Source organism: Acanthochromis polyacanthus, chromosome 12, assembly GCF_021347895.1.
Source record: "Acanthochromis polyacanthus isolate Apoly-LR-REF ecotype Palm Island chromosome 12, KAUST_Apoly_ChrSc, whole genome shotgun sequence".
Taxonomy (NCBI): Eukaryota; Metazoa; Chordata; class Actinopteri; family Pomacentridae; genus Acanthochromis; species Acanthochromis polyacanthus.
This window is the reverse complement of record NC_067124.1, coordinates 5,058,132-5,085,866: the sequence shown is the minus strand read 5'-3', so window position 1 is coordinate 5,085,866 and position 27,735 is coordinate 5,058,132. Positions and strand designations below refer to the sequence as shown.

The 27,735-nt window shown below is 39.0% G+C and overlaps 1 protein-coding gene and 1 long non-coding RNA gene across 2 annotated transcripts in view; one reads left to right on the top strand and one right to left on the bottom strand.

The window, feature by feature from the left end:
• The first annotated feature begins 443 nt into the window (after window positions 1-443).
• cndp1 (carnosine dipeptidase 1) lies at window positions 444-14,373 on the top strand. The gene is made up of 12 exons (XM_022216916.2): window positions 444-565; window positions 842-952; window positions 2,477-2,620; window positions 3,292-3,454; window positions 7,837-7,925; window positions 8,574-8,771; window positions 8,884-8,968; window positions 10,180-10,340; window positions 10,433-10,597; window positions 10,694-10,835; window positions 13,043-13,190; window positions 13,876-14,373. Exons 2-12 carry the CDS (start codon window positions 842-844, stop codon window positions 13,952-13,954), a joined length of 1,485 nt encoding a protein of 494 aa, XP_022072608.2. The 5' UTR covers window positions 444-565; the 3' UTR covers window positions 13,955-14,373.
• A 1-nt stretch (window position 14,374) lies between these two features.
• LOC110967346 (uncharacterized) overlaps window positions 14,375-27,735 on the bottom strand; it is a 38,942-nt gene continuing 25,581 nt past the window's right edge. The window contains exon 3 of the long non-coding RNA XR_002596797.2: window positions 14,375-16,204. This is a non-coding gene — a long non-coding RNA (uncharacterized LOC110967346). The remainder of the gene's footprint in view (window positions 16,205-27,735) is intronic.

Genomic DNA, 27,735 nt, shown 5'->3' with positions numbered 1-27,735 from the left:
TCACCCCCATGAATTTTCTTTTCCTGTAAGGGTGACAAATCCTCAGACTTTTGTGCCATTTCCTGCTGAGATACATAGAAAAAAACAGGATGTTTTAACCAAGCACAATTTATCCAATGAACATGAAGAGGTGATGGGATTAAATAGCTTCAGACAAACCTAGTTTAGGGTATTAATCCAATTTAACACAAGGTTCAGCGCAGTGGGACATCTGCCTAATATGGAACAAGAAAAGCCGTCCTGCTTTTGTGTAACTGGCTGAGTTTGCTTGGAGATTCCAAAACACAAACAACAGGAATTTCACATGCTGCTTTGTTCTCGCTGAACCCCCCGGCACGCATTTTTGCAGCGACATCAATAGATTAGAGTGTAATTCTTGTGCCTGTCAGCAAGAAAAATTTAATTTGTCAGCTGTCTTGGCACAGTCAGGAAATGTTTGACTGTGTGACCCCAGGGCCCAGTAGGAGTGTGATATGAAGGGAGGGTGTATAAATGTCCAGCCAGCAGTGCAGGGCCACAGTCAGCCTGCCTGAGGAGACTGTCACACACCTCCAGCAGAGTAAAGGTAAGACAAAAGGTCATTTCCTGAGGATCGTTTTACTTTGAGACAATTCACAAGTATTGGACAGATCAAACTTAGAAGAAATACTGTCTATTATACGAAACTACCTGAAACTAAAATTTAATATAATCAAAGAATTTTATATTTTTAGTTTATCTGCTGTTCTTATTGTGGTTAAGGTTGCAGTAAATTAACTTAGCTTCATGTTCCTAATTTATGTGTTTACGTATTTTACAGCCATCTGCAGTTTCATTAACGAGTTTGTGACTTCCCCAACAGATGAATCCTCAAGTTCTGCTGTCCGTCTTGCTGGTCATTTCTGCTGTCCATAGCTTCCAGTATACAGAACTGGTGCAGTATGTTGACAACCACACAGAAGAATATGTACAGGTATCAAATATGCTTCTCTTGTATCACCACTGCCACAGAGTTTCTAAGTCACAGAGCAACTAAATGTAGTGCAAAATGACAAAAACAATTTTCACAATAAAATCACCATTGTTGTGGAGTAAAACGCAGTGTTGTGTAAGTTGTAGAGAAAAGATGGTGTGACTACCTGAATAAAAATCAATAACTAACTGAGAATTATTGTAACTAAACTAAAAAGATTAAACTGTGTATTGGTGTGTGTCACAATAATTAAGATAAAGATTTAGTTGTCAACATGATGACTTTTCTTTCACTATTATTTTGAAGAAAACGTATTTAGATTTTGTCCCTTCAAAGTAAAAATAAACAAACAAACAAATGTTTTTAAGAAACAGTGCTGTTAGATGATGCAGTTAACTTAACTTCCATGTAACAATATTGAACACAAAGCAAATATCACAAAGACACAGGTTGTCATTAAAGTATCAATTCTGCTCAAAAGAATTTTATGTAACCAGTTTTGAACACAAGATGGTGCTGTTGGCTTCCAGTCTTTAATTCTTCTGGAAAATTGACAAAGCCTCTTAAATATTTGTGCTCTTTCAATGTTATAGGGAATAGAAGATTTTAGACATTATTTTGATTATTATTATTTTTTAAAATACATTCATTCAGTCGAGCAGTCTAATTGAATTTACAATAACATCAGGGGTTTTCTGATCAAGTTTTGTTGCTCTTGATCTGACCTGAGTCATTTGACATTTAGTATGTACCTGTGCCCAGTACTATTTTCCTAATTAACGAACACTTCAAGTATTGTAGGTTAACTTCCGGCCAGTCACAAGTATTATATTATTTTAATGCAGGGAAAAATTACACAATTGCTTTGTAAGTCTTGAAGAAAGAACGGCATTCTTTAATTCTGTACAAGAAGCTGAGCATGATTGTACATTTTTAAAATACTGTAACATACTGATGGAAGTGCTGATTAAATCCTTGCCAGTTTTATACATAATGTTTTCTGTTAAACAAGAATTTTGATCATGTTTGACTGTAAGTGGATCACAGTGATTTGCTACAGTGACAAAGACAATTTGTTGTACCTCATGCATGACTTTGTGGATGATTTCCTAGTGCTCTTACAAACAAGAGTGTGATAGCCAAAAGGTGGAAGTATGATGAATTAACTTTTCTGATTAAATAACTCTGCATTTCTCTTTAAATTTCATTGATTTAAATTAATTAAGAGCACATTTTGGGTTTTTAACACCATCAGTGTGCAGCAATAGGGGTGTATTATATATAAAACTGTATGGAAGGGGATTATGGCCTGTTTGCCTTTATTATAGTGCACTTTATTATAGTGCACAGTGGACAGAGAGACAGGAAATGTGGGGAGAAGAGTGGGGGAACAACATTCAAACCCATGACTGCTGCATTGGTGACTAAAGCCCATATTTATTGGTCGCCCACTCAACCTGTTGAGCTACATGGGCACCCCAGTGATGATACTTTAAATGTTGTGTGTTTGTATGTGTGTTTCAGGCTCTGAGGGAATGGGTTGCAATCGAAAGTGACTCCAGCAATGTCCTGAAGAGACCAGACCTCCACCGTATGATGGAAATGACGGCTCAGAAGCTGAGACTGATGGGAGGGACTGTGGAGTTGGTGGACATCGGAGAGCAAGAAGTCAGTGACAGAGGCATCTCTCTCAATGAAAACCAGCCCCCTTCTTCTCTTTCAATAACACTGTTTGAGATATTAGAGCTTTGTATGCAATCATCAGCCTAATTGGTTAGTAAATGTTACGTGTTTCATGCAGACGTTGGCTCATCAGGCAGGGTGACAGTGGCAAATGAGCTGCTAACTTCAAAAACGGCAGCGGAGCGGTCAGGACTAAATCTACCTCCTCATTACTGGCAGAGACACATCAAAGCTCCTTCCCAAACTCATTAAACATATAGTGTATTTGAGGTCAAACTAGAGGTCAACATCCTCAGTTTCTCACCAGTAATTAGCAGCAACATAGCATGAGCTGCTTCTGTATTATATAGTTTTACTCAGTGGTAAAAACAATAGCTGATGATCTTTTGACATCAAACCACAGCATAGGGATGTTACACACCATGAATCATTGAAATTCCTTTGATATTTGAGAAATATGCACACAAACTGAGTGGGTAGCTAATTCAGCACTGGCCTATACTGCTGCAACCTATAAAAGCAAAGTACTTGATGCACCGTACAGTTCCACAGGAGCCGAGTTGACTTTCAAATCAAAAGTATAGAGGGATGATAAATGGACTATAAGAAACTATGCAGCACTTTTACTGACCTTAGCACTCCTTTTCTATCTGCAGCTTCCTGATGGCCAGACGCTGGCATTGCCTAAAGTGGTGACAGCTACGTTTGGCACTGACCCCAACAAGCACACAATATGTGTCTACGGTCATGTGGACGTTCAGCCGGCGAAGCTGGAGGACGGCTGGGCCACAGATCCATACAACCTGACTGACATCAATGGTAATATGATATTACAGCATTGTTCAGACACACAGAATGTCATTAAGAGTTTTAAAAAGTTTCAAGCTTCCAAAAATGCCAGTGTATCAGGGTGAATAGTGGGGATTTTTTTTTTTTTTTTATAAAATGATGCACAAAATATGTAGGATGTTTTAAAAGAATGGCTTTTTTGCAGCCTTTGAAACACTGGGTCTTAGGTTGGAAAATTTTATTCAGTATAGACATTATATACAAAGCAGCTGCAAGAGACTGGTGTATATTGACAGTGGATTTGATTGTCTTTTAACAGTACAAAACACGATAATCTCAACATAGTAGTGCCTGTGAGGTCCATCTACCAACTACCAGCTCATGACTCATTTACAGAGTAATCCTCATAGAATACACCAGACAGAAATAAGGACAAATGGGACACTCGACCAAAGATAAAGGAATCCACTCATTCCACTTGTGATTCCATAAAGAAGAATATTCCTAAACTATTAAAGGAAAGATGTTTTAGGAAAGCAAGTAAGTCATGAGACATGTTATTTTTTAGTTTATGAATAGAAATAAGATGATTGTTTCAACCGGATTCATAAACCTCGAAGAACTGCTTGTTGATGTCAATCATGAAACACTGAATGATTCAGTTATATGAGGGACAGGACTGGATTTTTTCTGAATTGTTCAAAGGGGACCTATTCATTGTTCGTTTCCAAAATGTAAAAGATTCTGAAATAGCCCTTTAGATTCCTAAATAATTTTCTGATTACAACAACAAAACAGCATCAGTTTAACTTAAACAAGAAAAGCATTCAGAGCGAGCAGTACTCCACCAAGGCTGTTCATTCCTCCATATGGCATTGTCAGAAATGCAGCGTTACTCCTTTTTTATTGCATTATTTGTTTATTAGTTATTGATGATCAGAAATCATGCGCGACATAGAATGTGGCCTTTTAGTGTGAATGTACCAACAAACAAAACCACCTTGCACTGAGCACAGGTGTGTGTTATGTATGTATATGTTATGTACGGATACTAAATCGTGTGACCTAAATTTGTAGCGGCCAGTGGGGATGGATGGGACTCAGAAACACCCCCACAATTTAATCAGTTGTTCCTTGTATGATTTCTGACAGATAAGTCCCGATAAGTCCACAGTGGTGGATTTGTAGTAGGATCACAATCATGTGATCGTCAGCAGACAGCTGACATAGTGTTCACTTGTTGTCATGGTTACAGTGACGCTGTGTCGCTATCTTGCCATGATACAGAAGCCTTTAACGAATCCATGGATCCAGACTATAACCCGCATCACTACCAAAATCTAACTTATCATTTTTGACCTTCCCAACGTTACTAATGGATTTGGATGAAATTTTCATTTCTTCCAAATCCGTCTGTTTTACAGTAATGTTGCACACAGATGGAATAACAGATGGACAAACAACTCCAGCTCCTGCCACCAACACAGCTCAAACACAAGACATGGATTTTTGAATACCTCTAAAGGTCAAATTTTAGCAGTAGATCCATCATGTTCTGGAAGCTGTGGGTGGGGCCTCCATGGATTGGACTTGTCATACTAGAACATCCCACAAATGCTCGATTGGACTGAGATCTGTGGAAGTTTAAAGCTGCTGTCCGGAGTTTCCGTTTGTTTTCAATCTCTGTATCATTTTTTTAACAAAGCTTAAATGTGTTAGTCTAGTTCGATACTATAATATAAAGTTAGAATAACGCGATATGAAAATTTATTCCTGAGCTCCGCCTTCCTCTCATAGACCCCCATGTTATTCCAAAAAGCGCCGGTCGCTGCCGACCAATCAAGTTCGAGCTTCAGCTTTGTCATGCTGTCAATCAACGGTTACGCGCACAGCAAGCAAGCCCATGCAGAGGTGGGCGAGCTACGCACTACGCAACCGCGCGCACATTTGTTTTGCTTGTGGAGGAGAGAGCATCAGGGCTCAGCAACTTCCAGAAAAGTTACCAATCCTACGGCTTGTCAGGCCAAGAGACTGCAGGACGTTTTTTGGCTCGGGGTGCTCGCGTCGCTCCCCGACCACGGCCTCCATAGCCCGCCTGACGGCTTCGTTTAGATGCCCGACCTCTGGAGGAAGATGTTGGGGCGTCTGGGACATACTCTTCGTCAGAGGAGTCATGCAATTCTGAACTCTAGATAGAAATAAATAAACAATGTAACACATATATACGCGTAAATGCACTAAGTTTGATAAACAACGTCATCAAGAGAGATACACGAGTGTAATCACATATTGAAACTTTACTCGTTCGTCCTAGCAGATTCATGTTATTTTGGTATTAGGACAAGTTAGACTCAATACAGCATTCTAACGTAATTCCTTTATTATTTACTAAATGTACTAAATGTAGAAGAGGGGAAAACAGCAAAACAGGCGAGATGCTGCAGCACTCCGGGCACTTCTCTCATGTACTGCGCGCGTGCACAAATAAAGGGGCGAAATCAGAGGGAGGGAGGGTGGGACCACCAGTGTTCTGGGAGACGCTGCGATTCAAACTCCGGACAGCAGCTTTAAGGCTAAGTCACCTTCAGCACTATTTGTCATGTTCTTCTATCCATTGCTGAAGCGACTTCGAAGTCGGCCCCTGCAATCTGGGAATATTGTTGCCATGAAGGGTGTACATGGTCTGCAACAAAAGTTAAGTTTAATCCTTATATTATATATGACACGCAACTTGGGTCAAAAGTGACCCAAATCCAATGAAAAATGTTTATTTCCTGACCCACACTGTGCATCAATAGATTATATAGGTAGTACATAACAAAGTACCATAAATGGTAGGACGCAAGGTGTCAAGCAGAGCATTACAACTGTCTCAGCTGTATGGTCATCACAGATTGGTCCTTGTTGCTCAGACTTTCATGCTTACTCACTCTTTCTGCTTCCAACGTATCAACATATTACATGTATTAAATTTAAACATAATAAGTGTTTAATCTTCTTTTTAACTCTAAAGTTGTTTCACCTACAGTCATCTTCACTGTGTTCATATAATCTTAAATGTGGCAACTTTAAGAGAAATGCTTCACCAGAGGGATTAATCAAAACTTTGGAAATTATTTTCAATAGATCAGATTCTTATGGCTTCACTAACACTAATGAACACTAAATATTTCAGTGCAGGGAAATTGATGGACAACTTCACAGAGTTCCAGCGTCATGAAGATGTGTATGGATTTTAAGCAGTTCATGAATCTACTATATTGAAAATTTGAATGTGAGGACATAGATTACCATCTTTGTTCTTACATAATGACTGATCGTAAAAGCAGTAGCATTAATGAAGATAGGCCTTGGGTAACAAACTTTTATCCAGCTGGGATTTTGATCTTCCCCTAGTATAAGCTTTTATAGATTATTGTCCTCTGATATGCAGTTTGACTGTTTGAATGAGAAAAACAAAGCAGTTTGTTAGACATCTGCTTCAGCCATGCTGTGGGGCGGCGTGGCTCAGTGGGTAGAGTGGCCGTCTTGTAACTGGAAGGTTGCTGGTTTGATCCTCAGGCCGTTGAGCTCATGTTGAGGTATTAGCGCCTCGCATGGCAGCTTCCGCCATCAGAGTGTGAGTGGGTTAATGTGATGTATCATGTAAAGCGCTATATAAATACAACCATTTACCATTTAGACAGGAGGGAGGAAAACAGAGAGAGACTCATGTATGTTAAAAATAAACTGCCAGTAAGCAGGTTAGCTTCACAGCGTTATGGTGATTTCAGTAACTGTTTCACAGTTAATGCCATAAATGTTTCTGGAATGGAAAAGTTTTACTTTCACAAAAGACATTCAACCAAGACGAGGATAGATTTGGATGATCACTGCCAAATACAATACATACAGTAAAAACACTATTTAAGAACGAGTGTGTGAGATTTAGTGGCATCTCGCAGCAAGGCTGCGAAATACAACCAACCGTCACCCCCCTCCCTTTTCAGGCATGCAGGAGACTACAGTGGTTGTCACTTCAGTGAAAAACACAAAGTTTAGAGTCAGTGTTTGTCCGTTCTGGGCTACAGTTGAAACGTAGGGTGCTCTGCAAAAGAAGACCTGCTTCCTATGTCGGTATGAAGGGCTCATTTTAAGCTGAGGTAAACACAACAATTATAGGTGATTATACACTAATGAAATTGCAATTTTGACAAAACTATATTCTATTTTTGCCAACAGATCCCCCTACATCCTACACACTGGTTCTTTACCTGCTTTCAGCAATGATAGATAAAGACACAAAACCCTGGATGTGCTGAGAATCTATTCTCTGATTTAATGGTGTACTTATTTTAAAAACTAAGGCTGTTGTGTTGGCAACAACTACATGATAAATAAGTAGAATGATTTTTCTGTCCTTGTGCTTGTAGGTAACCTTTATGGAAGAGGAGCATCAGACAATAAAGCCCCAGTTTTGGCCTGGATCCATGCTGTAGAGGCTTACCAGGCCCTCAGTGTGGTGAGAGCGAGTTTGCTATATTACTGGATGCATTAAAATCAAATGTGCAAGGGAGCTGCAGAGGAATCACAACTTCAAGACAGACAGAGCATTTACTCTATCACCTTTGTCTTTAAAACATTTCAAATATAATTTGGGGAACAGAGAGAGGTGCCTTAGGCAGAGTAGATTAAAAACATAACTTTCCCTTATTTAAGCAGATTGTTTAAGTCAAGTAAAGCATTCAGCAGGTTTAGCAGGAACATAGTGTGTAGCTTCAGGTTAGTGTGAGAGGAGAGCTGTGCTTCAGCCAGGCTAACTTGCAAAGTCACTGCTGTTTCTGCAAAGTCACTGCAACAGCCTCTTTCCACAGTCCTCGCTGCTGCTTTGTGTTGTGAGAGAATATGCAGTTGGATGTGCACATCAAAAGGCCTCTGCCAAATGCACCGAGCAGAAAGCAACAGTGTTAGTGTGGGTGCTGATAAGACTAGTTTGAAATAAAGTGCATGCTTCTGGAGTTTGCAAAGCTTCTTGAAATACTATTATACTTTCCAAAATAAGTTGTTTTTGATAAGAGGTTTTTTAATCGTTAATACCTCTCCCCATCCCAACTTCCTGGTGTTGCTTTCACTTGCTGTCAAACATGGAGCTGCTTTTACTGTCCACCAGGAGCTGCCAGTGAATGTGAAGTTTGTCATTGAGGGCATGGAGGAGACGGGCTCTAATGGGCTGGACGCCATGATTCTGGCCCAGAGAGACACCTTCTTCTCAGATGTGGATTACATCATTATTTCAGACTGCGGTTGGATCAGCAGTCGGCCCGCCCTCACCTACGGCACCAGAGGCAACTGCTACTTCTTTGCTGAGGTTGTGTATCAAAACTATAAAACAGATTTCAACAGGCTGAATAATTCTTTACAAACCGAACCTGTGTGCTCTGGTGCTCCTTCATGGTAATGGTTTCCTCTGGTGTGTTTAGGTTGAAGGACCTAAACAAGACTTACATTCTGGTGTTTATGGAGGCACTGTTATCGAACCAATGACCGACCTCATTGGCATTCTTGGTGAGTATTCTCCAAGTGTGTAACACTGGTTTTGTCATGGCAGATACCTATGAGAGGGGGAGTATCTCAGAAAGTCTCTTCAGATACTGGAGACATGTCTGTCCTCAAAGCCAACACAATGATTCAAGCCATATTTCTTAAAATGATCTATAGAAAGGATAGTAGTCGCTGTTTATGTTGATACTGTCACATATGCAAAGTTATTCATTCATATCAGTTTCAATAGAAAGAATAGAATTTTGATTTTAAGCAAAAATCATCTTTGGATGCAGTGTTTTAATCTAAGCAGTAAACGGACATTACGGACATTCCCATACACAGACTTTTCAAGTCTATTTATTAAATCCTGTTTGTATGGCATCTAATCATTTTAATACAGTGAGACTCAAGAAACCACGTAAGTCTTACAAACTGCCACGAACTCCATGCTCCATTGGTTCTGCTCTTGAAGTGTACTTTGCTCATCATGTAACATTCAGAACACTGCAGAAAAAAAATCTAATTTGTATGGAAATATCCACGTGCTGTAGCATGGAGTCCCTATATCCAACAAAACCTCAAAAATAGTTATCAGAAGGTATTCATTGAACTTATGTCTTATGTACTCATTAATTATGTCCAAATAGACAATATAAAAGGCATATTAGCAAGAAAGGGCTGCACTGTAGTATAGTGGTTAGCACTTTTGCTTTGCAGCAAGAAGATCCCTGGTTCAAATCCCAGCCTGGGCCTGGGATCTTTCTGCATGGAGTTTGCATGTTCTCCCTGTGCATGTGTGGGTTTTCTCCGGGTACTCCGGCTTCCTTCCACAGTCCAAAAATATGCTGAGGTTAATTGATTACTCTAAATTGCCCGTGTGTGTGATTGTGTGTCTGTATATGTAGCCCTGTGACAGACTGGTGACCTGTCCAGGGTGTCCCCTGCCTTCGCCTGAGTCAGGTGGGATAGGCACCAGCACCCCCCGCGACCCGAGTGAGGATAAAGCGGTGTATAGAGAATGGATGGATGGATATTAGCAAGAAAATGAATGCTTTGTCAATCTGCCACAAACTGTCTGACACACAGCAGGCATTTCCATTTCCAAACCCTCTAAGCTCTTGCAGCTCTGTTATCTTCTGCTCTTCAACAGAGCCGGGAACCTTTGTGAAATGTGACTTAGTTCGTTAAAAAAAAACACCACCAGTCAGTTCTATTGTTCCTCCACCCCTCAGACACTCTGATCAGTCCCAGTGGAAAGATCCTGATTCCTGGAATCAGAGAGGCCGTAGCGCCCCTCTCTGATGAGGAATGGAAAATGTACCAGGATATCCAGTTCGACATGGACAGCTACAAGAGTAAGATTGGTGTCACCCAGCTCATGTACAGCAACAAGGTAACAAGAACAAAATCTTGAAAATGGGTGATAACATTGTTCTAAGAACAGATGAACACAACAACTAAAGCGGTTATATTTCTATCTCAAAGGTGGACTTGTTGGCTCACAGGTGGCGCTACCCGACCGTCTCAGTCCACGGCATTGAGGGAGCTTTCTCTGATCCTGGCAGTAAGACTGTCATTCCTGCTAAGGTCACTGCTAAGTTTTCAATCAGACAAGTTCCTAATATGGACCCTGCTATGGTCAAGAAACAGGTAAAAGACATGATCACGACTTGTGTGTGTTCTATTCTATCACAGTTCCCTTTTTTAACAGTACCTCTGCTCTGACCTTGTTGTTTTGGGTTTTAGGTTACGGACTACCTCAATTCTGTGTTTGCTAAGAGGAAGAGTCCCAACAAGCTGAAAGTCACTATGGTGATCGGGGCCAAACCTTGGCTGGCTGACACTCAGCATCCTCTGTATGAGGCTGGAAAGGCTGCTATTAAAAGAGGTACAGAACACACATATCACCTGACATTAAACACCTATCAGTGCCTTAAAATCCCTTAGAAGCAAACGGTAAAACACTATAATGACATACAGCAGTAATAAACATACGAATAAAATGTTTTATTGTGATTCTTCTTAGGGGCTGAATAAGTTACATCAAGTGATGGAGTAATGCTCCACTGCTAGTTTCACCTCTGACCTTTATGCAGTTAATATAGCAGGTCTTCACAGGCTGTGAGATAATAGGTATTAAAACATTAAGATATATAATAATTTAGAATGACGTATGTTATTTTTCACCTTTTTAAAAAAAACAACAACCATGAACTAGAAATTGAACATCTAAGAAAACAGAAAATTGGAGTACCTATTTGAAGTCAAGTATTTGAGTTGAGACCCTGATTGGTAACACCAGATATACAAGCTGATACCAATTACCGGTATAGATGAGCAGCCCCTTTGGAGAAACTATGTCTTTCTTAATATCAGCATTAAAATGTAGTGTTACATATCATTTGTTTGAGGGGTGTTTTTCACCATTCACACTTTTCAGTTAGGCTTCTTCCTGCTAATATACAGGTAGGAAGCCAGTTTAACTCTGTTCTGTACTGCATCTCTTGTTGCTTAAGCAAATCTTCCTGAACACAAAAAGTACAGCTTCTGTTATTCTCACTAGAAACAAAAGTAACAAGAAAAGCACTCAGTGAGTGCAGTACTCTGCCAACACTGCTCAGTCATTGTTAGATTACCTCCACCGAGGAGGTTATGTGACACCCGGCGTTTGTGTGTCCGTCTGTCTGTCTGTCCGTCCGTCTGTCTGTTAGCAAGATAACTCAAAAACGCCTGGGCAGATTCAGATGAAATTTTGAGGGGATGTAAACTATGGTAAGAGGAAGAGCTGATTTAATTTTGGTGGCAATCCGGAAAGGATCCTGGATTCTGGATCACTTTGAATTTTTTAGTATGTTGTATGTGGTCCAAAATATGACAAAAACATCATAGGTTAGTATGTCTTCCAACAAATTGGAGCAAGGTGTCCAGATAGCTCAACTAGTTAAGAAGGTGATTCGTAAACAGATCTGTGTCAGAGATGCAGGTTCAATTCCAGCTCATGATCCTTTACTGCATGGGTTTCCTGTTTTCCTCTCTATCCTTGGCGGAGGTCTGCACTCTGAGTGCTTTTCTAGTTTCCAATGGATGAAATCTTGAAAAAATTTGTGTCAGAAATCACAGCAACATAGAATGTGTCCGTTTAATATAGATGTACACAAAATGACCTTGTGCTGAGCACAGGCGTGTGTTACGCATGTGTATGTTATGATACCAAATCGCGTGACCTAAATATGTAACAGGCGGTGGGAATTGAAGGGATTTAGAAACACACCCACAATTTAATCAGTTGTTCCTTGTGTCATTTCCAATGGATAAGTCCTGATAAGTCCGCAGTGATCGATAATGCAATCGCAATCATGTGATCGTCTTGTTGTCATAGTTGCAATGACACTGTGCTGCTATCTCACAATGAAACAGAAATCTTTACCAAATCCATAGATCCAGACTATAGTCCACATCACTACCAAAATCTAATCACTTGGTCCTTGTCTCTTTTCTGACCTTCCCTAAAAATTTCATCCAAATCAATCTGTTTTTGTGCAATGTTGCTAACAGACAGACAGACAGAGAAACAAACAGACAAATGTACATCAATCATCACAAAACTCCACCGAGTTCCTTTGCGGAGTAATTATTTCCCAAGGATGTTAGCTGGATTAATCTTTACTTTTGTGGATGTGGTTTCATCATGCTCTTTTGATAAAATAATCGTTACTGTTGACCACTCTTATCTGTTTTTGCTGTACACCTATATTAGTAATTTTGTTTTTGATCATTTTGTGGGAAAATAGCTAGCACTACAAGAGTGTGTTAAGACATCTTACTAAAATGGCACATAAGACACATATTCCCCCCCTTAGCTGTTTCATTCTATGGTGGGATCGTAACCAAGGCAACAGCTGGTGTTTTAATGTATCCTTGTTTAGCAGTATAAAGGTAGATAAAGAGTATAAAAGGTAGATTCTATGAAAGGGGGTTTCCAAAGAAGAAGTAATATATGCAGTATTTTAAATTGACTCTCGAACCTCGACTTTCCCTGAGATGTATGAGAATTCATATCTGTTGTAAAAATACAAAATGTCGTCCCTTCTGCAGTTTTCGATGTGGATCCTGATCTGATCCGTGAGGGCGGGACCATCCCTATTGCTAGAACTTTCCAGGATGTGACGGGGAAAAGCATCATCATGTTGCCCATCGGAGGCTTTGATGATGGGATGCACTCCCAGAACGAGAAAATGAGCAGGTTTGATGCCACCGGCTTTACACTCGTGTCTTCTTATTTCACATTACAGGAGGTTTTGGAGAATTGAAACGACAACAAGATGCAGAAGGGAAGCTGGGATTTAATCAGAAGGAAGGCAGCTTAAACAGTCTTTTCTTCTCTTAATCATCAATAACTGTGAACTCAAAAAACCCTTTAACCCTATATTCACCATACTGAAAACCCACAGAACTGCAGGGCAAGGGGGATTTAAGTAATGTGAGACATGCAACAACCTTAGTCACAAAACCAACACAGGAAACTGGCTATGAATGAAATATGAATGAAATTTTTATGCAGCCTAAAACACCACAAGGACAAATGAACAGCAACTGGAAAAGGAACATACGGCTAAAATGCTATTCAAGGTCCTAATAGTCATTTCTAAAAATAAGATGGATGCTGTGACACGTAAATAGCAGAAACAAAGATAAGTTGGTCTGTTTCAAAAAGATGTAAGTCTTACTAGCTGCTGGCAGCAGCGAAGCAGAACAAGGATTACATTTTTTTGTGCTTTGGGGACTTTTAAAAGGAAAATGTACCCATCTGTTGATGTGGCTAATGGTATGTTTACATTAATTCTATTTATGTTTTACTTGCTTTTGTTAATGTCCTGTGAGACACCAGCTTTAGCTGATAACTGTCCCTTTCTCCCTTTCTCTCCCAGGTACAACTATATTGAAGGAACCAAGTTATTCATTGCCTACCTGAACGAAGTGTCCCAGATTAATAAGACCAGTGTGTGATGTTCCATGCTATGATGACCTCTTCAGCTACCAGTCCAGCTACAGCGAAGTGTGGTTCGATATTTTCACTGTGCCTTTTTCTATATCTCATGCGTTGTTGTGTCTTTTGATGACAAGCTTCTCTATCTATCTATCTATCTATCTATCTATCTATCTATCTATCTATCTATCTATCTATCTATCTATCTATCTATCTATCTATCTATCTATCTATCTATCTATCTATCTATCTATCTATCTGTGTTATTACTTTGGCATTGTGACTGAATGTAATGACTACGACTTCTGATTGGTTGAAGAATCTTGAGTCACCCCTTGATGCAGTTTTGCATATGTGGCATATTTTTATGTTCCATATAATGTCAGTCAGTACTGTAAGAATGTGTGTGTGTGTCATCTAGTAAAAACTGTACAATGCAGTAGTTTGTATACGTATTTCTTTATTTTGTGTGTACAAATTCTCTTTTTTTAAACGAGACAAACACATTCATGTTGTTCCTTCAGCCATTTATTCACCACTCAAACATTCACTAAATACTCGTACAGTGACTTAATCCAGAGCCAAGTCTGAAGGCCTGTATGGACGCTGACTGTCCACTTTGAGGTTATGCTGCAAGCAGTCAATGTACGTATGGAACAAGTCCAATCAGTGTCTGATTCTAGAGAATTCTACCCAGAACTAAATCCTAATCGGGCTCAGGCATGAGCTGTATGCATTACATTCACCTTGACAGCTGGCATTGCTAAATTAGAATGTAAAAAAACATTCTAAACAAGTTCTTTAGTCTTAGATTTGGCTTGAAAGATGTGATTGTCACACTGTAGCAAGACAAACAATTAATTAGGATTAGTCTGCTTGTTCCCAGTCAAGTTTTTCTTTTTAATGTCAAAGTTTATTCTGAAATGAGTGTCTGTAGTTTAGTGTAAAATAAGACAGGATGAAAAACAGACAAAAATAAGAACATTTCTTAAAAATGTTTGCCCAAAAAAACTAACTTCTCTAATCATCTAATCCATAATTTGTGTATTTTATATATATGTACACCTTCTTTAATACATGTATCAAATATACATGTACAAATAATTCATTGGTGTCACAAAGACAAACGGTCGCATCATTTTATGTCAGAACATACATTATTCAGCCCATAGAATATAAATGTATCTGTGTCAGCTACATTATTACATCAAGTGTTGACCAAATTTGTATTTATTTCAGTAAAATAGTTGAAATTAAAGAATCCTGCCCAATGCAGTAAGATTATCTCACCTATTTCCAATCTGTCAAAGAAAGCCCCTTGTAAAAAAACTGTCTTTTTCTTTATACTCTTTCGTGCTGATATCCATATTAATAAATCTCTAAAGCAAGTGAAAATACAATGAGCACATCTGTGGTGGTATGTGTGGTCATTCCACATACATTTTAAAATAATATAGCATCATAAATGCCAAAAGAATAGTCTTTTTTGATATAATGAAACACAGTTGTTCTTGCACATCAAAAAATTACAACAGTTTTGGACACACTACATTTTATTTATGAATGCACAATTTACTTTCAAAAATCAAATATCTTTGCAGGAGGATGATTTCAGATGTCCAACCTTTAATTCCACAGGAGCATTTATTAAAAGCACACACACATGCTGATGTACATTACTGTCATGTTGCAGATGTGTCATGTATCCCAGCAGGAAGTGGTGGGGAGGAACCCTGGTGTTGTGAAGAAGCCGTGTCTGACACTTCAGCGGCCTGATTCACAACACCAGCTGACCCTCCCCACCCACTCACACTCAACACTCACACACTCACCACAGTACTGTAGTACAGTGCAGAGGCAGTGTGAAAGGAAGTTCGTCTTCAGTGACCCCATGACAGAAACGAGTCACTGACAAGATATCACCTCAGTGTTCATGTTACCTTATTGTTCTCAGACGGTGGCGCACACAGTGGAGCCGCCTTTTATTGGAAGCATTTAGGAAGCGATCTGCCATATTGGCAATAAAAGCAGAGATACACTCACCTTTCCTCTGCAGTATACTCATGGCTTAGGCTACAATTAAAACAGCTGACTGCAGGAGTAGTAGAGGTGTGTAACATTAAGTAACTCTGACTGGAGGCCAAGAGATCAGCATGCATGAAGTACACACTGTCTCCACTGGAGGGCACTTTGCACACAGCATCTTCCCCTGCTCCAGCACTTCAAGGCTGATTATCTGATGCCAAGCTGGTCACACACTATGACTTGACCTGTAGAAAACAAGACACAAAGAGGGAGAATAATTCACAGCTGGAGCATTTGGTTTTGAAAACAGCAACATTTGACCCATGGACTGCCTTTTAAATCATGTGGAAATCTGCAATATAAAGAGAGTGCATGATTATCTTTCACAAACCTTTTACAATAAAAAAATAAACTGTGTGTCTGCATAGTGAAACACAAGCCAAGGTCCTCAGATGTAACGGTGCTCTATTTGGTTGCCTATTTATAAAGTGCTTTGGAATTGAGGACAAGAGCTGAGAATAACTTTGGTTTCACAGCGGCAAGCCTTAATCCACCTTGAAGCATCCCGCCGTGTACGAAAACTCAAACCGTGTCATGATAAAGTAGGTTTACACTAAAATAATCTGCATGCAGAGTTTCAGTATAACATGAGATTTTAGCAAATAAAGTCCTTAATAGGTTCAGTCATTAAAACGGTCCTTGACAAACTGATATGAAACACCCAGAAGCAAAATGCACCATTGGAACGGACATATTTAGTGATTATGTGAAAATTAAAAACAGTACTCAATGATCACTAATATTTATTATTCAAGGACACACACACACACACACACACACACAATGATGTATTATATATATATATATATATATATATATATATATATATATATATAAAATTGTATTCTGAGCCTCATCTGCTGGAGGTGCACATTTTTCTGTCCTTTGATAGTAAGTAATATATTAATGCTTCATCCTACTTATTTGTTCCACCTATTCATCTGATCTGGGTTGTGCCATGCACCGTATTTGTGTTTGTGACAGGATGACTTTAATCAGCTGTCCCAGTGAGCTCTCATAAAACTTTAAGTCCTTGCTATCTTACTGGGCACTTTGGCACTTTGGCAATTACCCAAAATATGTCGCCCAAGTAGGCACTTGACCCAAAATCTAACCCTTCTGGGACAGAGCCAGACCCAGAATCTATATCCTGTAGAAGAAGCTGGCTCTAGTGGATCATGCGGAGGTCTCATTGTTCGGAAGTTTCAACGGTTTGATAGTTTGAGAGAGTATATCTGACTATAATAGTGCTATGATTTCTTATTACCTTTATGAATGCAATTGCAGTCGTGCTGAAATAAGCGAGTTAAGCTAATCCTGTTGACATATCAATATATAATGATAAAGAATTAATATGTTTAAATGTAATATGTATCTTTGCTCTGTTGTTAAACAAATCATTTCAGATTATTCCTTTTTGAAAGACTGCACTGGAATCCACTCCATTACAAACAATGAGCTGATTGTGAACACTGGAGCCAGACTATCATTAAAACAACAGGATTTGAACCAAAAAAAATTTACATTTCATTTTACAGGCCTCAGTGGTGAAATGTTCTCTTTTCACTGGGATTTCATCTGGGAATTTCCAGGTACTGATGGACATTTTAAATACACACGTGGACAAAATTGTTGGTACCCCTCAGTTAAAGAAGGAAAAACCCACAATTCTCACTGAAATCACTTGAAACTCACAAAAGTAACAATAAATAAAAATTTATTGAAAATTAAATAATCAAAATCAGCCATCACTTTTGAATTGTTGATTAACATAATTATTTAAAAAAACAAACTAATGAAATAGGGCTGGACAAAAATGATGGTACCCATAACTTAATATTTTGTTGCACAACCTTTTGAGGCAATCACTGCAATTAAACGATTTCTGTATTTGTCAATGAGCGTTCTGCAGCTGTCAACAGGTATTTTGGCCCACTCCTCATGAGCAAACAGCTCCAGTTGTCTCAGGTTTGATGGGTGTCTTCTCCAAATGGCATGTTTCAGCTCCTTCCACATATGTTCAATGGGATTCAGATCTGGGCTCATAGAAGGCCACTTTAGAATAGTCCAACGCTTTTCTCTCAGCCATTCTTGGGTGTTTTTGGCTGTGTGTTTTGGATCGTTGTCCTGTTGGAAGACCCATGACCTGCGACTGAGACCAAGCTTTCTGACACTAGGCAGCACATTTCTCTCCAGAATGCCTTGATAGTCTTCAGATTTCATCGTACCTTGCACACTTTCAAGACACCCTGTGCCAGATGCAGCAAAGCAGCCCCAAAACATTACTGAGCCTCCTCCATGTTTCACCGTAGGGACAGTGTTCTTTTCTTCGTATGCTTGGTTTTTGAGTCTATGAACATAGAGTTGATGTGCCTTACCAAAAAGCTCCAGTTTGGTCTCATCCGTCCAAAGGACATTCTCCCAGAAGCTTTGTGGCTTGTCAACATGCATTTTTGCAAATTCCAGTCTGGCTTTTTTATGAGTTTTTTTCAGCAGTGGTGTCCTCCTTGGTCGTCTCCCATGAAGTCCACTTTGGCTCAAACAACGACGAATGGTGCGATCTGACACTGATGTACCTTGGCCTTGGAGTTCACCTTTAATTTCTTTGGAGGTTGCTCTGGGCTCTTTGGATACAATTCCAACGATCCGTCTCTTCAATTTGTCATCAATTTTCCTCTTGCGGCCACGTCCAGGGAGGTTGGCTACTGTCCCGTGGGTCTTGAACTTCTGAATAATATGAGCCACTGTTGTCACAGGAACTTCAAGCTGTTTAGAGATGGTCTTATAGCCTTTACCTTTAAGATGTTTGTCTATAATTTTTTTTCAGATGTCCTGGGACAATTCTCTCCTTCGCTTTCTGTTGTCCATGTTCAGTGTGGTACACACCTTTTCACCAAACAGCAGGGTGACTACTTGTCTCCCTTTAAATAGGCAGACTGACTGATTATGAGTTTGGAAACACCTGTGATGTCAATTAAATGACACACCTGAGTTAATCATGTCACTCTGGTCAAATAGTTTTCAATCTTTTATAGAGGTACCATCATTTTTGTCCAGGCCTGTTTCATTAGTTTGTTTTTTTAAATAATTATGTTAATCAACAATTCAAAAGTAATGGCTGTTTTTGATTATTTAATTTTCAATAAATTTTTATTTATTGTTACTTTTGTGAGTTTCAAGTGATTTCAGTGAGAATTGTGGGTTTTTCCTTCTTTAACTGAGGGGTACCAACAATTTTGTCCACGTGTGTACTCTAATGTGGTACTTAGTAAGCAACAATTCGCAAATCATATACAAGACTGCATTAATATTGATATCTTTGGCTACATGGGGTCTAGTGAATGAGCTGAAAACATACTTCTGATGCATCATTACATTTTAAAGGTATTCATGCTAAAGGTAATAAGGATAATGGCAAGCTACTGCAAACTGACATTCAAGCATTCATGAAGAACATCATTATACAAACACAACATATGTCTGTGGTCTTTCTGACCATCAGATGAAAGCCAAAATTATTTATGAACTCAACCAACTCCTGAGATGAACATTTGTCTCATTGGTGGTATTGAAGACCTTACCAACACATATATGTTTGTTTGTTTGTTTTTTAAATATAGCTTTTTCTGTATGTTCTGACCATGAAACACAGTATTAGGTCAGTGAAAATTGAGCTTTTGTAAAACTTATTCTATGAGAACATTCCATGCAGATTGGGAGACGCTGAGGTTTTGGCTTGTGATGTCTGAGTGAGTTGTTATCTTGTTTGATCACAGGAGGAGGATTTTGTTCTGAGGCAAAGGTGACGAAAACAGCACGGCAGTGGGACTTTGTAAATGCTTACATAAAAATTATGTCCAATTGTTGTTAGCCTTATGGAAGTGGAAATAGTTTGCCTTTGTAATCTTCTCATTGGTCAACATGGTGTAAGTGTTGGGGTTATATTGCCACCTGTTGACGTTGGCAGTGTAGTGTAAATGGCAGGAAACCCTTAGTTTTACCTAAGCACATGTGGACTGTGTCATCGGTTCTAAACAGGAAGGGCAAAGTGGGGTTTTCCTTGAGAGAGGAGACTTACAGGGGTAAAACATGAACTGAAGGGATCTATTTTCCATTACACTAACATATTGGTTCTGTCGTGAAAAAATATTGCAAATAGCATCTTTTGATGTGGTCTGCATAGTGTCTCGGTGGTTAGCACTGTTGCTTCACAGCTAGAAGATCCCCGGTTTGCATCCCGACATGGGTCTGGGATCTTTCTGCATGGAGTTTGCATGTTCTCCCTGTGTATGCATGGGTTTTTTCCTGGTTCTCTGGCTTCCTCCCACAGTCCAAAAACATGCTGAGGTTAATTGATGATTCTAAATTGACCGTAGGTGTGAATGTGAGTGTGATTGTTTGTCTCCATGTGTAGTCCTGTGACAGACTGGTGACCTGTCCAGGTGTCCCCTGCCTTCACAATAAGTCAGTGGGGATAGACTCCAGCCCCCCATGACCCTAATGAAGATTAAGTGTATAGAAAATGCATGGATGTATCTTTTAGCGGACCACTCGAGTAAACATAGTTGCTGCAGACTGAACAACTAATCTACACAATTGTGAGATTGAAGTTATTCAGTTATACATGTTTGAATGATTTGGCCTCATCCTGAGTGGAGACAGGCTTTGTTGTGTGTGAATCCCCAAATGTCTATTGATTCACTTTTAATGTGGAAGTGCTCAGCCGTGGCTGCTCATTTTACTCATGATATGTCTTCTAGCATATAAAAAAACACCATTGTTTATTGTTTATTTCACAATTTTATTTACATTCATATTATATGTTGTTTTTTAAGTTGTGAAAAATGAACTCCCAAAAAGCTCACGCTTACAGACAGGGGTCCATGTCCACCCTTCCACCAGTTAACAGTCTCTGTGAAATGAGGAACAGCTTGTCAACACCAAAGTGCACCCATAAACCATAATTAAATAACACAAAATTAAATATATATACATACACATATTCGTATGCACATATACATAAAATATAGAAGCAATACATGAAGACAGCGTGTCCTGCTTTTAGTCAGATGTAATAAACACAAATGTTTATAATGATAAGACCATATGGACATGTTAACAAGGTGAAACCCTTGGTTTTCATTATGCTACAGGCAGTTAGTCCCTGATGCAAGTCACCGGCTTCAGTTAAAAATCAATGAGGCAGCAAGAGCATAAAACTATATCTGATATTTCTGTGTACAGAGAAGCATTAGTCCAGGCACGCTTCCTGCTCGGTGTCCGCCTGCAGCGTTGTTGGCTAAACTCTGCACCTTCACATAATGAAGCTGCACCCAGCTGCTTCAGAGTGCTGTGCTGAGCTGCTGATGGGAGCGGAGGTTTACTGTACCGCATGTGCTGCTGAGTAGGACCAGTATTCACACTCTTGTTGCAAAATTGAGTTTAAAGCGTAGCCTTTGACCACTTCATTAATCACTGGTTTGTCCTTCTGCCTGGCCAGTCCAGGACAGGTCAGACCTTCACTAATTCTTCCACAAGCTGCCGTGTCACACTCAACATAATATCCCAGCAATACATTTCTCCTAATCCCTTTTTATCAGGTTCGCTGGCCTTTCTGGTCAATCTAATTGCAACAAAGCCCACATAAGGGCTTTTGTGCCACAAGAAAGTTCTTTTACGGTTTCAATTAAACGGCTGGGCCGGCCCAGCGGAAGCACTTGGCTGAATGCCAGTGTCCTTCAGACAAAGAATGTCACTGCGCATAATGGATAGATAGAAACACTTCGGTGAGGAAGAAGGAAAAGAGGTGCAGAATGTGGGGGGAAAGAAAGCCCACCCAGCTGCTTGCCTCACAGTTTAGTTCATTTCAGAACCAAAGGTTTTAGATTTTTTTCTCAGAGGGAAGGAGCACAGAGATTTAAGTAACAATCAAAACTAGCCTCAGGGATTACGAGCTGGAGAAAGTGTGTGTGTGTGTGTGTGTGTGTAGATGTGTGTGTGTTGGTGTGTGTGTGTTGGTGTGTGTGTGCAGGTGTGTGTGTGTGTGTGTGTGTGTGTGTGTGTGTGTGTGTGTGTAGATGTGTGTGTGTGTGTGTGTGTGTGTGTGTGTGTGTGTGTGTGTGTGTGTGTGTGTGTGTGTGTTCTTGTACTTGCTACATTGTGAGAACCATTTTCTGCATTTAACTATCAAAGTGAGGACATTTTTACAAAGTGAGGACATTTTGGCCGGTCCTCACTTTGAAACAGCCATGTTTGAGGGTGAAGACTTGTTTTTAGAGAACAGGTATGAATTGAGGTTTGGTTAGGGTTAGGGTAAGGATTAGGGTTAGGTGATCAGTTGTGATGGTTAAGGTTAGGGTAAGGCTCTAGGAAATGCATTACGCCTATGGATGTCCTCACTAAGATAGAAGTACAAACATGTGTGTGTGTGTGTGTGTGCAGGTGTGTGTGTGTGTGTGTGTGTGTGTGTGTGTGTGTGTGGTTTGAGCAAATAGAAATACAGAGAATGGCTCAGTTAAAGTGAGTTATTTGAGGAAGTACATCAGAAGAGGTAAAAACAATAATCTGAGTTTGAAGGTTTTAGGGAATGGGTTATTTAAAGGTTCTGACTGATTTCTATTTTGTGAAATGTACTAACAAGTTCGAATTTTTATTTTTTTTTTGCTTTGGTTTTTCCTATCTTCAGCTACTTACTCTACATGTGCTGATTTCCAGTCTGCATATATTTACAGCATACCTTCCCATTATGATTCTTCCATCACCAGCAGGAGAACTCTCATCCAGGCCCAGTCTTCCTAACAGCTCAACCTTCCAAGTACATTACAGCAAATCTCTAACATCCTTGTTGGCTTCCTCTAAATGTCAGAATTGATCTCTCAGTAGCCTTGACATGCTGAACCTGTGAGTCAGCTAGACCTTGTTTCTCATCTGGATTGAGTCTTTGGTTTCCACAGCAGGTCTTGATACAGCTCTACACCCCGCTGTGTAGGAGCTTCAAAAAACTGAAAACATATTTCTTTGTCTACTTTGCTGAGTCTCTCGGTCAATATACTACTTAGCCTTGTGACCATTTTTTTCTACTTGGCATTCAAAAGAAAAACAATCCCAAGGATGTATTTTCCTCATCAACTGTCACTGTAAAAGAGAAGTCAGATTTTTTTTCTTTTTCATCATTAATTTTAGAGATTTTATATTCATAAAATGTATATGGGAAATGGGACAAATGGGAATCACCCAGTGGCGAAAGAAATCAGCAGATCTTTCACTTTACTGGAGTAAAAAGCTTAATTACAAGTTAAAGCCTTAAATTCTAATTTTACTGTAAATTATCTAATTTTACTTAAAGTATCAAAAGTAAAAGAAGTATTAATGGTAAACACTTCAGATATTTATTGATTAATTAACTGACATGTACATGCAAGCAGCAGTTAAATGCTGTTGAGTTAATTTTAACAACTGATGCTACTGATCTCTCTTCAGCAGTTGCCTGTACCTGACACCACTATAACTCCATATTGTCTGTCTGAATCCATTCCATCCTCATCTTATCAGGTTTCTCTCACTGACTGTTTAATGGAACTCAGCTGTCTGTCAGTCTACCTGACCATCTGTTTGTCTGTGACGGCCCCTGACTGAATCCAATAAGGGGAGAAAAACCTGCTCAGCACCTCTACAGACCCCCTGCTGGTTTCATCTGCAGTTTCATTCATCGTAATATTTTGCCTAGCAGACACCTCTGGCATGATGACTGATGCAGGAACATCAGAGGAACTGAAGAAAAAATGTATTCCCAAGGTGAGGATTATGCTCATCTTATGCGTCCATTGCAAAAGTGTGACACAAGGAATAACTAAATCATGCATGTCATCACATCTTTTATGGTGGAAAGCAGGCAGCAGCTTCTGAAAACGTCTAGATCCCTGCCACTGTTTGAATGTACTTGTATCATATTTTTAATCCTGGCAATATGCCTGTTTGTCTGAAAGCAATGGAACAAATTTACATATGGATTTGAATTGCATAGTGTTTCATTTTTATTTAATTATTTTTACTGATTTTGTGAGTTGCCCTGCAGCTAGAAGATCTCTGGTTCCGTATGGAAAGACCCCGGCCTTCCTGGGAACGTTCTGCATGGAGTTTCATTTTCTCCTTGTACATATGTGGGTTTTCTCCAGCTTCCTTCCACAGTCCAAAAGCATGCTGAAGTGAATTGGTAACTCTAAATTGTCTAAAGTGTGATTGTCTCTATATGTAGCCCTGTGACAGACTGTTACCTGTCCAGGTGTCCCCTTCTTCACCCTAAGTCAGCTGGGACAGACTCCAGCCCCCCATGACCCTAATGAGGATAAAGCGGTGTGTAGATAATGCATGGATGATTTTGTGAGTTTAAGGTGAACTTGCAATATATCTGTTCATCCATATTTTTCTTTTGGTTGTATTTTTTCCTGGTTTTTGGCAGCAGGATTTTTCACACTTAGTATCCTAATCCTTCTTTCTGAAGCAATACTTTTTAAATCATGTGAGTCCTCTGCATTTGAATTATTATTGTCCGTCTCATCCTCCTTAAACAAACTTTCTCAAAGAAATAGAGTCTCTGAAAGTAGCTGAATTAAAAGCTTTCTACTATTATGACCTCCTTTTCTATCAGCTCCAGCATATTTAACCTGCTGTAGCCTGAACAGGCTGACTGAAGGCAGACTGTCAGTACTGAGGATTCTCTCCACACAAAGACAGACTGACACACAGTTGGAGATAATTTCTGACACTTCCTGAGAACCTGTTCTGCCAGAGAAGGATGGCCTTAGGCAAACCTCCTAATATGGTTTATTACAGCTTGGGTCTTCCTTCTTATAATTGTGGCCAATAGGGCACGTAAGGATACAAAGGCAGGCTGCGAGGATTTGATTCTTCCTGCTGTACTTGAGCTGAAGCTTTGTGCCATGTGAACTGCTTTCCTCTGCAAGAAGAGGTTATCGCTGACCTACCTGACAACCTCACTTTCAGTTTCACCTTCAGACAATCTGCTTTAGATCATCGGAATCAACTTTTTGACAGCCTGTCTAATCATCTAACTGTTTTCTTTTCTTTTCATAGAAGAAAAAAAAATCACTTGGATTTTTTTTTCACAACTGAAAGTCAAATGACAAAATAATGTTGAAATTCAGTACCACATTTAGTGGCATTTAAATGTTTTACTTAATAAATTATTTTTGTCAGATTTGTTGTGAAAAATGTCCAGAACTTCATTTTTAGTGTTGTGGGTTTGGTCTGACAGAATGAAGTGAACATGAGAACAGAGGACTGATCGGTTGTTCATTTTTGATCATTAATTGTTTTATTTTTCCATTTTCTAATCAAAAACAAAACAAAAAACAAAACAACTGTAGCCACTTTAATCCACCTGCCTTTCAAAAATATTCAGGGTTTTATTTGAATTTTTTAAACCAATAGTTTCCTAAATGTTTCAAGTACATGAATTCAAAACACATGAATTCAGATAGATATTTCTGTGTTATTTAAACATTAGTATGAATTATGTGGTGTCTAAATTCACAAATAAGTGTTTAATTGGTTAATGTGAGTTTATTTATAATTCAAATCCATTCTTTGCTTCCATATTGGTCCCAGAGCCACAGTCATCATCTTGGTAAATACAGTGGCATCAATGCTTAGAAAAATGATGAAAAGAAAAAAGACCCAAGTTGGTAGAAATTATATTTACTAAAGCACCAACGTTATTTTCGTTTCATGCAATGTTTTCCTTCTAATCTGCTCCGTTTTGCATTTTACTCCACTACTTACTCTGACAATAAAGAATTCACATACAAAGCGTGTTACATTATAATCATGAAATATCATTTCTGTGGGTGTAGATTTAATTATCTTACAGCATAAAACATAACTACAATAATAAACGGCCTAAATCCATAATATTAATTCAATAAAATAATAACACACTGATGACTTAATGCTGCTGCTTTAAAATGTCACATTAAAAATTCTAGAAAGCAGGTTTTTGCTAATACTTCTATACTTTTACCAAAGGCAGATTGTCAGAAAGTCAGATTTTAACTTGTGTTGGTTTCATTCACTTTGAGGTTTTAATGTAAAAGATTCAAAACTTTTTTTGCCCTATTTCCTTTACATTTTATTATATAGCTGTAATAAATGACAAATAAATGATAATTAATAAACTTGAGCTTGCAGCAGTCATATAGATGTTACAGGCAGTAAGTACCAAAAACACAGCAGTGTACCCAGCAGCATTTACAGCCCATAGCAGCCTGATCAGTTTGCTGCTCCTTTTGTTATATCATCAAATAAAAATTGAGAGCAAATTAAAATGGTGAGCAAAGCTGCAATAGCACTGAAATAGATTTAGGCTCATAAATTCATGATCTTTTCATATTTAACTTGCTGTGTTACTTGTTGCTCACAAGCAGCTTCTTCAACCACCGACCCTTTTAGGATGAAATGTAATTACATCATAAAATGCTCTGAGCTTTTGTCCATCTTCATCTGGACCTTCTGGATGTGGAACATTTTACCTACAAAAACGAGTCATTTATATGCAACTAAACTGTAACAGTAAAGGGAATTTATTGCTTCTGGATTATGTTTTCTTTAAAGTGCTGAGGAAATGCTTATTAACTAATTAGTAATTTATTAAAAGACTATCTAGTTTGTTTGTTTTTTAATATACACTACCGTTCAAAAGTTTGGGGTCACATAGAAATGTCCTTATTTGTCAAAGAAAAGCAGTTCTTTTTGCAGTGAAGATAACATTAAATGAATGATAAACACAGTCCAGACATTGTTAATGTGGTAAATGAATATTCTAGCTACATACCATAATATCTGATCTCGCAGAACGACACCCACTTGAAACAATATTGAGCTTTTTTATGGTTAAGATTTAGCAGCTCCTGGTTTAGAAAGAAAAAATAATGTTCTTTTTAATAGAAAGCAACCAGCAGTTATCCTGCACCTAAACATAACTGGGAAACAGTTCAGTTGTATCTACGTATACACACGTGGACAAAATTGTTGGTACCCCTCAGTTAAAGAAGGAAAAACCCACAATTCTCACTGAAATCACTTGAAACTCACAAAAGTAACAATAAATAAAAATTTATTGAAAATTAAATAATCAAAATCAGCCATCACTTTTGAATTGTTGATTAACATAATTATTTAAAAAAACAAACTAATGAAATAGGGCTGGACAAAAATGATGGTACCCATAACTTAATATTTTGCTGCACAACCTTTTGAGGCAATCACTGCAATTAAACGATTTCTGTATTTGTCAATGAGCGTTCTGCAGCTGTCAACAGGTATTTTGGCCCACTCCTCATGAGCAAACAGCTCCAGTTGTCTCAGGTTTGATGGGTGTCTTCTCCAAATGGCATGTTTCAGCTCCTTCCACATATGTTCAATGGGATTCAGATCTGGGCTCATAGAAGGCCACTTTAGAATAGTCCAACGCTTTTCTCTCAGCCATTCTTGGGTGTTTTTGGCTGTGTGTTTTGGATCGTTGTCCTGTTGGAAGACCCATGACCTGCGACTGAGACCAAGCTTCCTGACACTAGGCAGCACATTTCTCTCCAGAATGCCTTGATAGTCTTCAGATTTCATCGTACCTTGCACACTTTCAAGACACCCTGTGCCAGATGCAGCAAAGCAGCCCCAAAACATTACTGAGCCTCCTCCATGT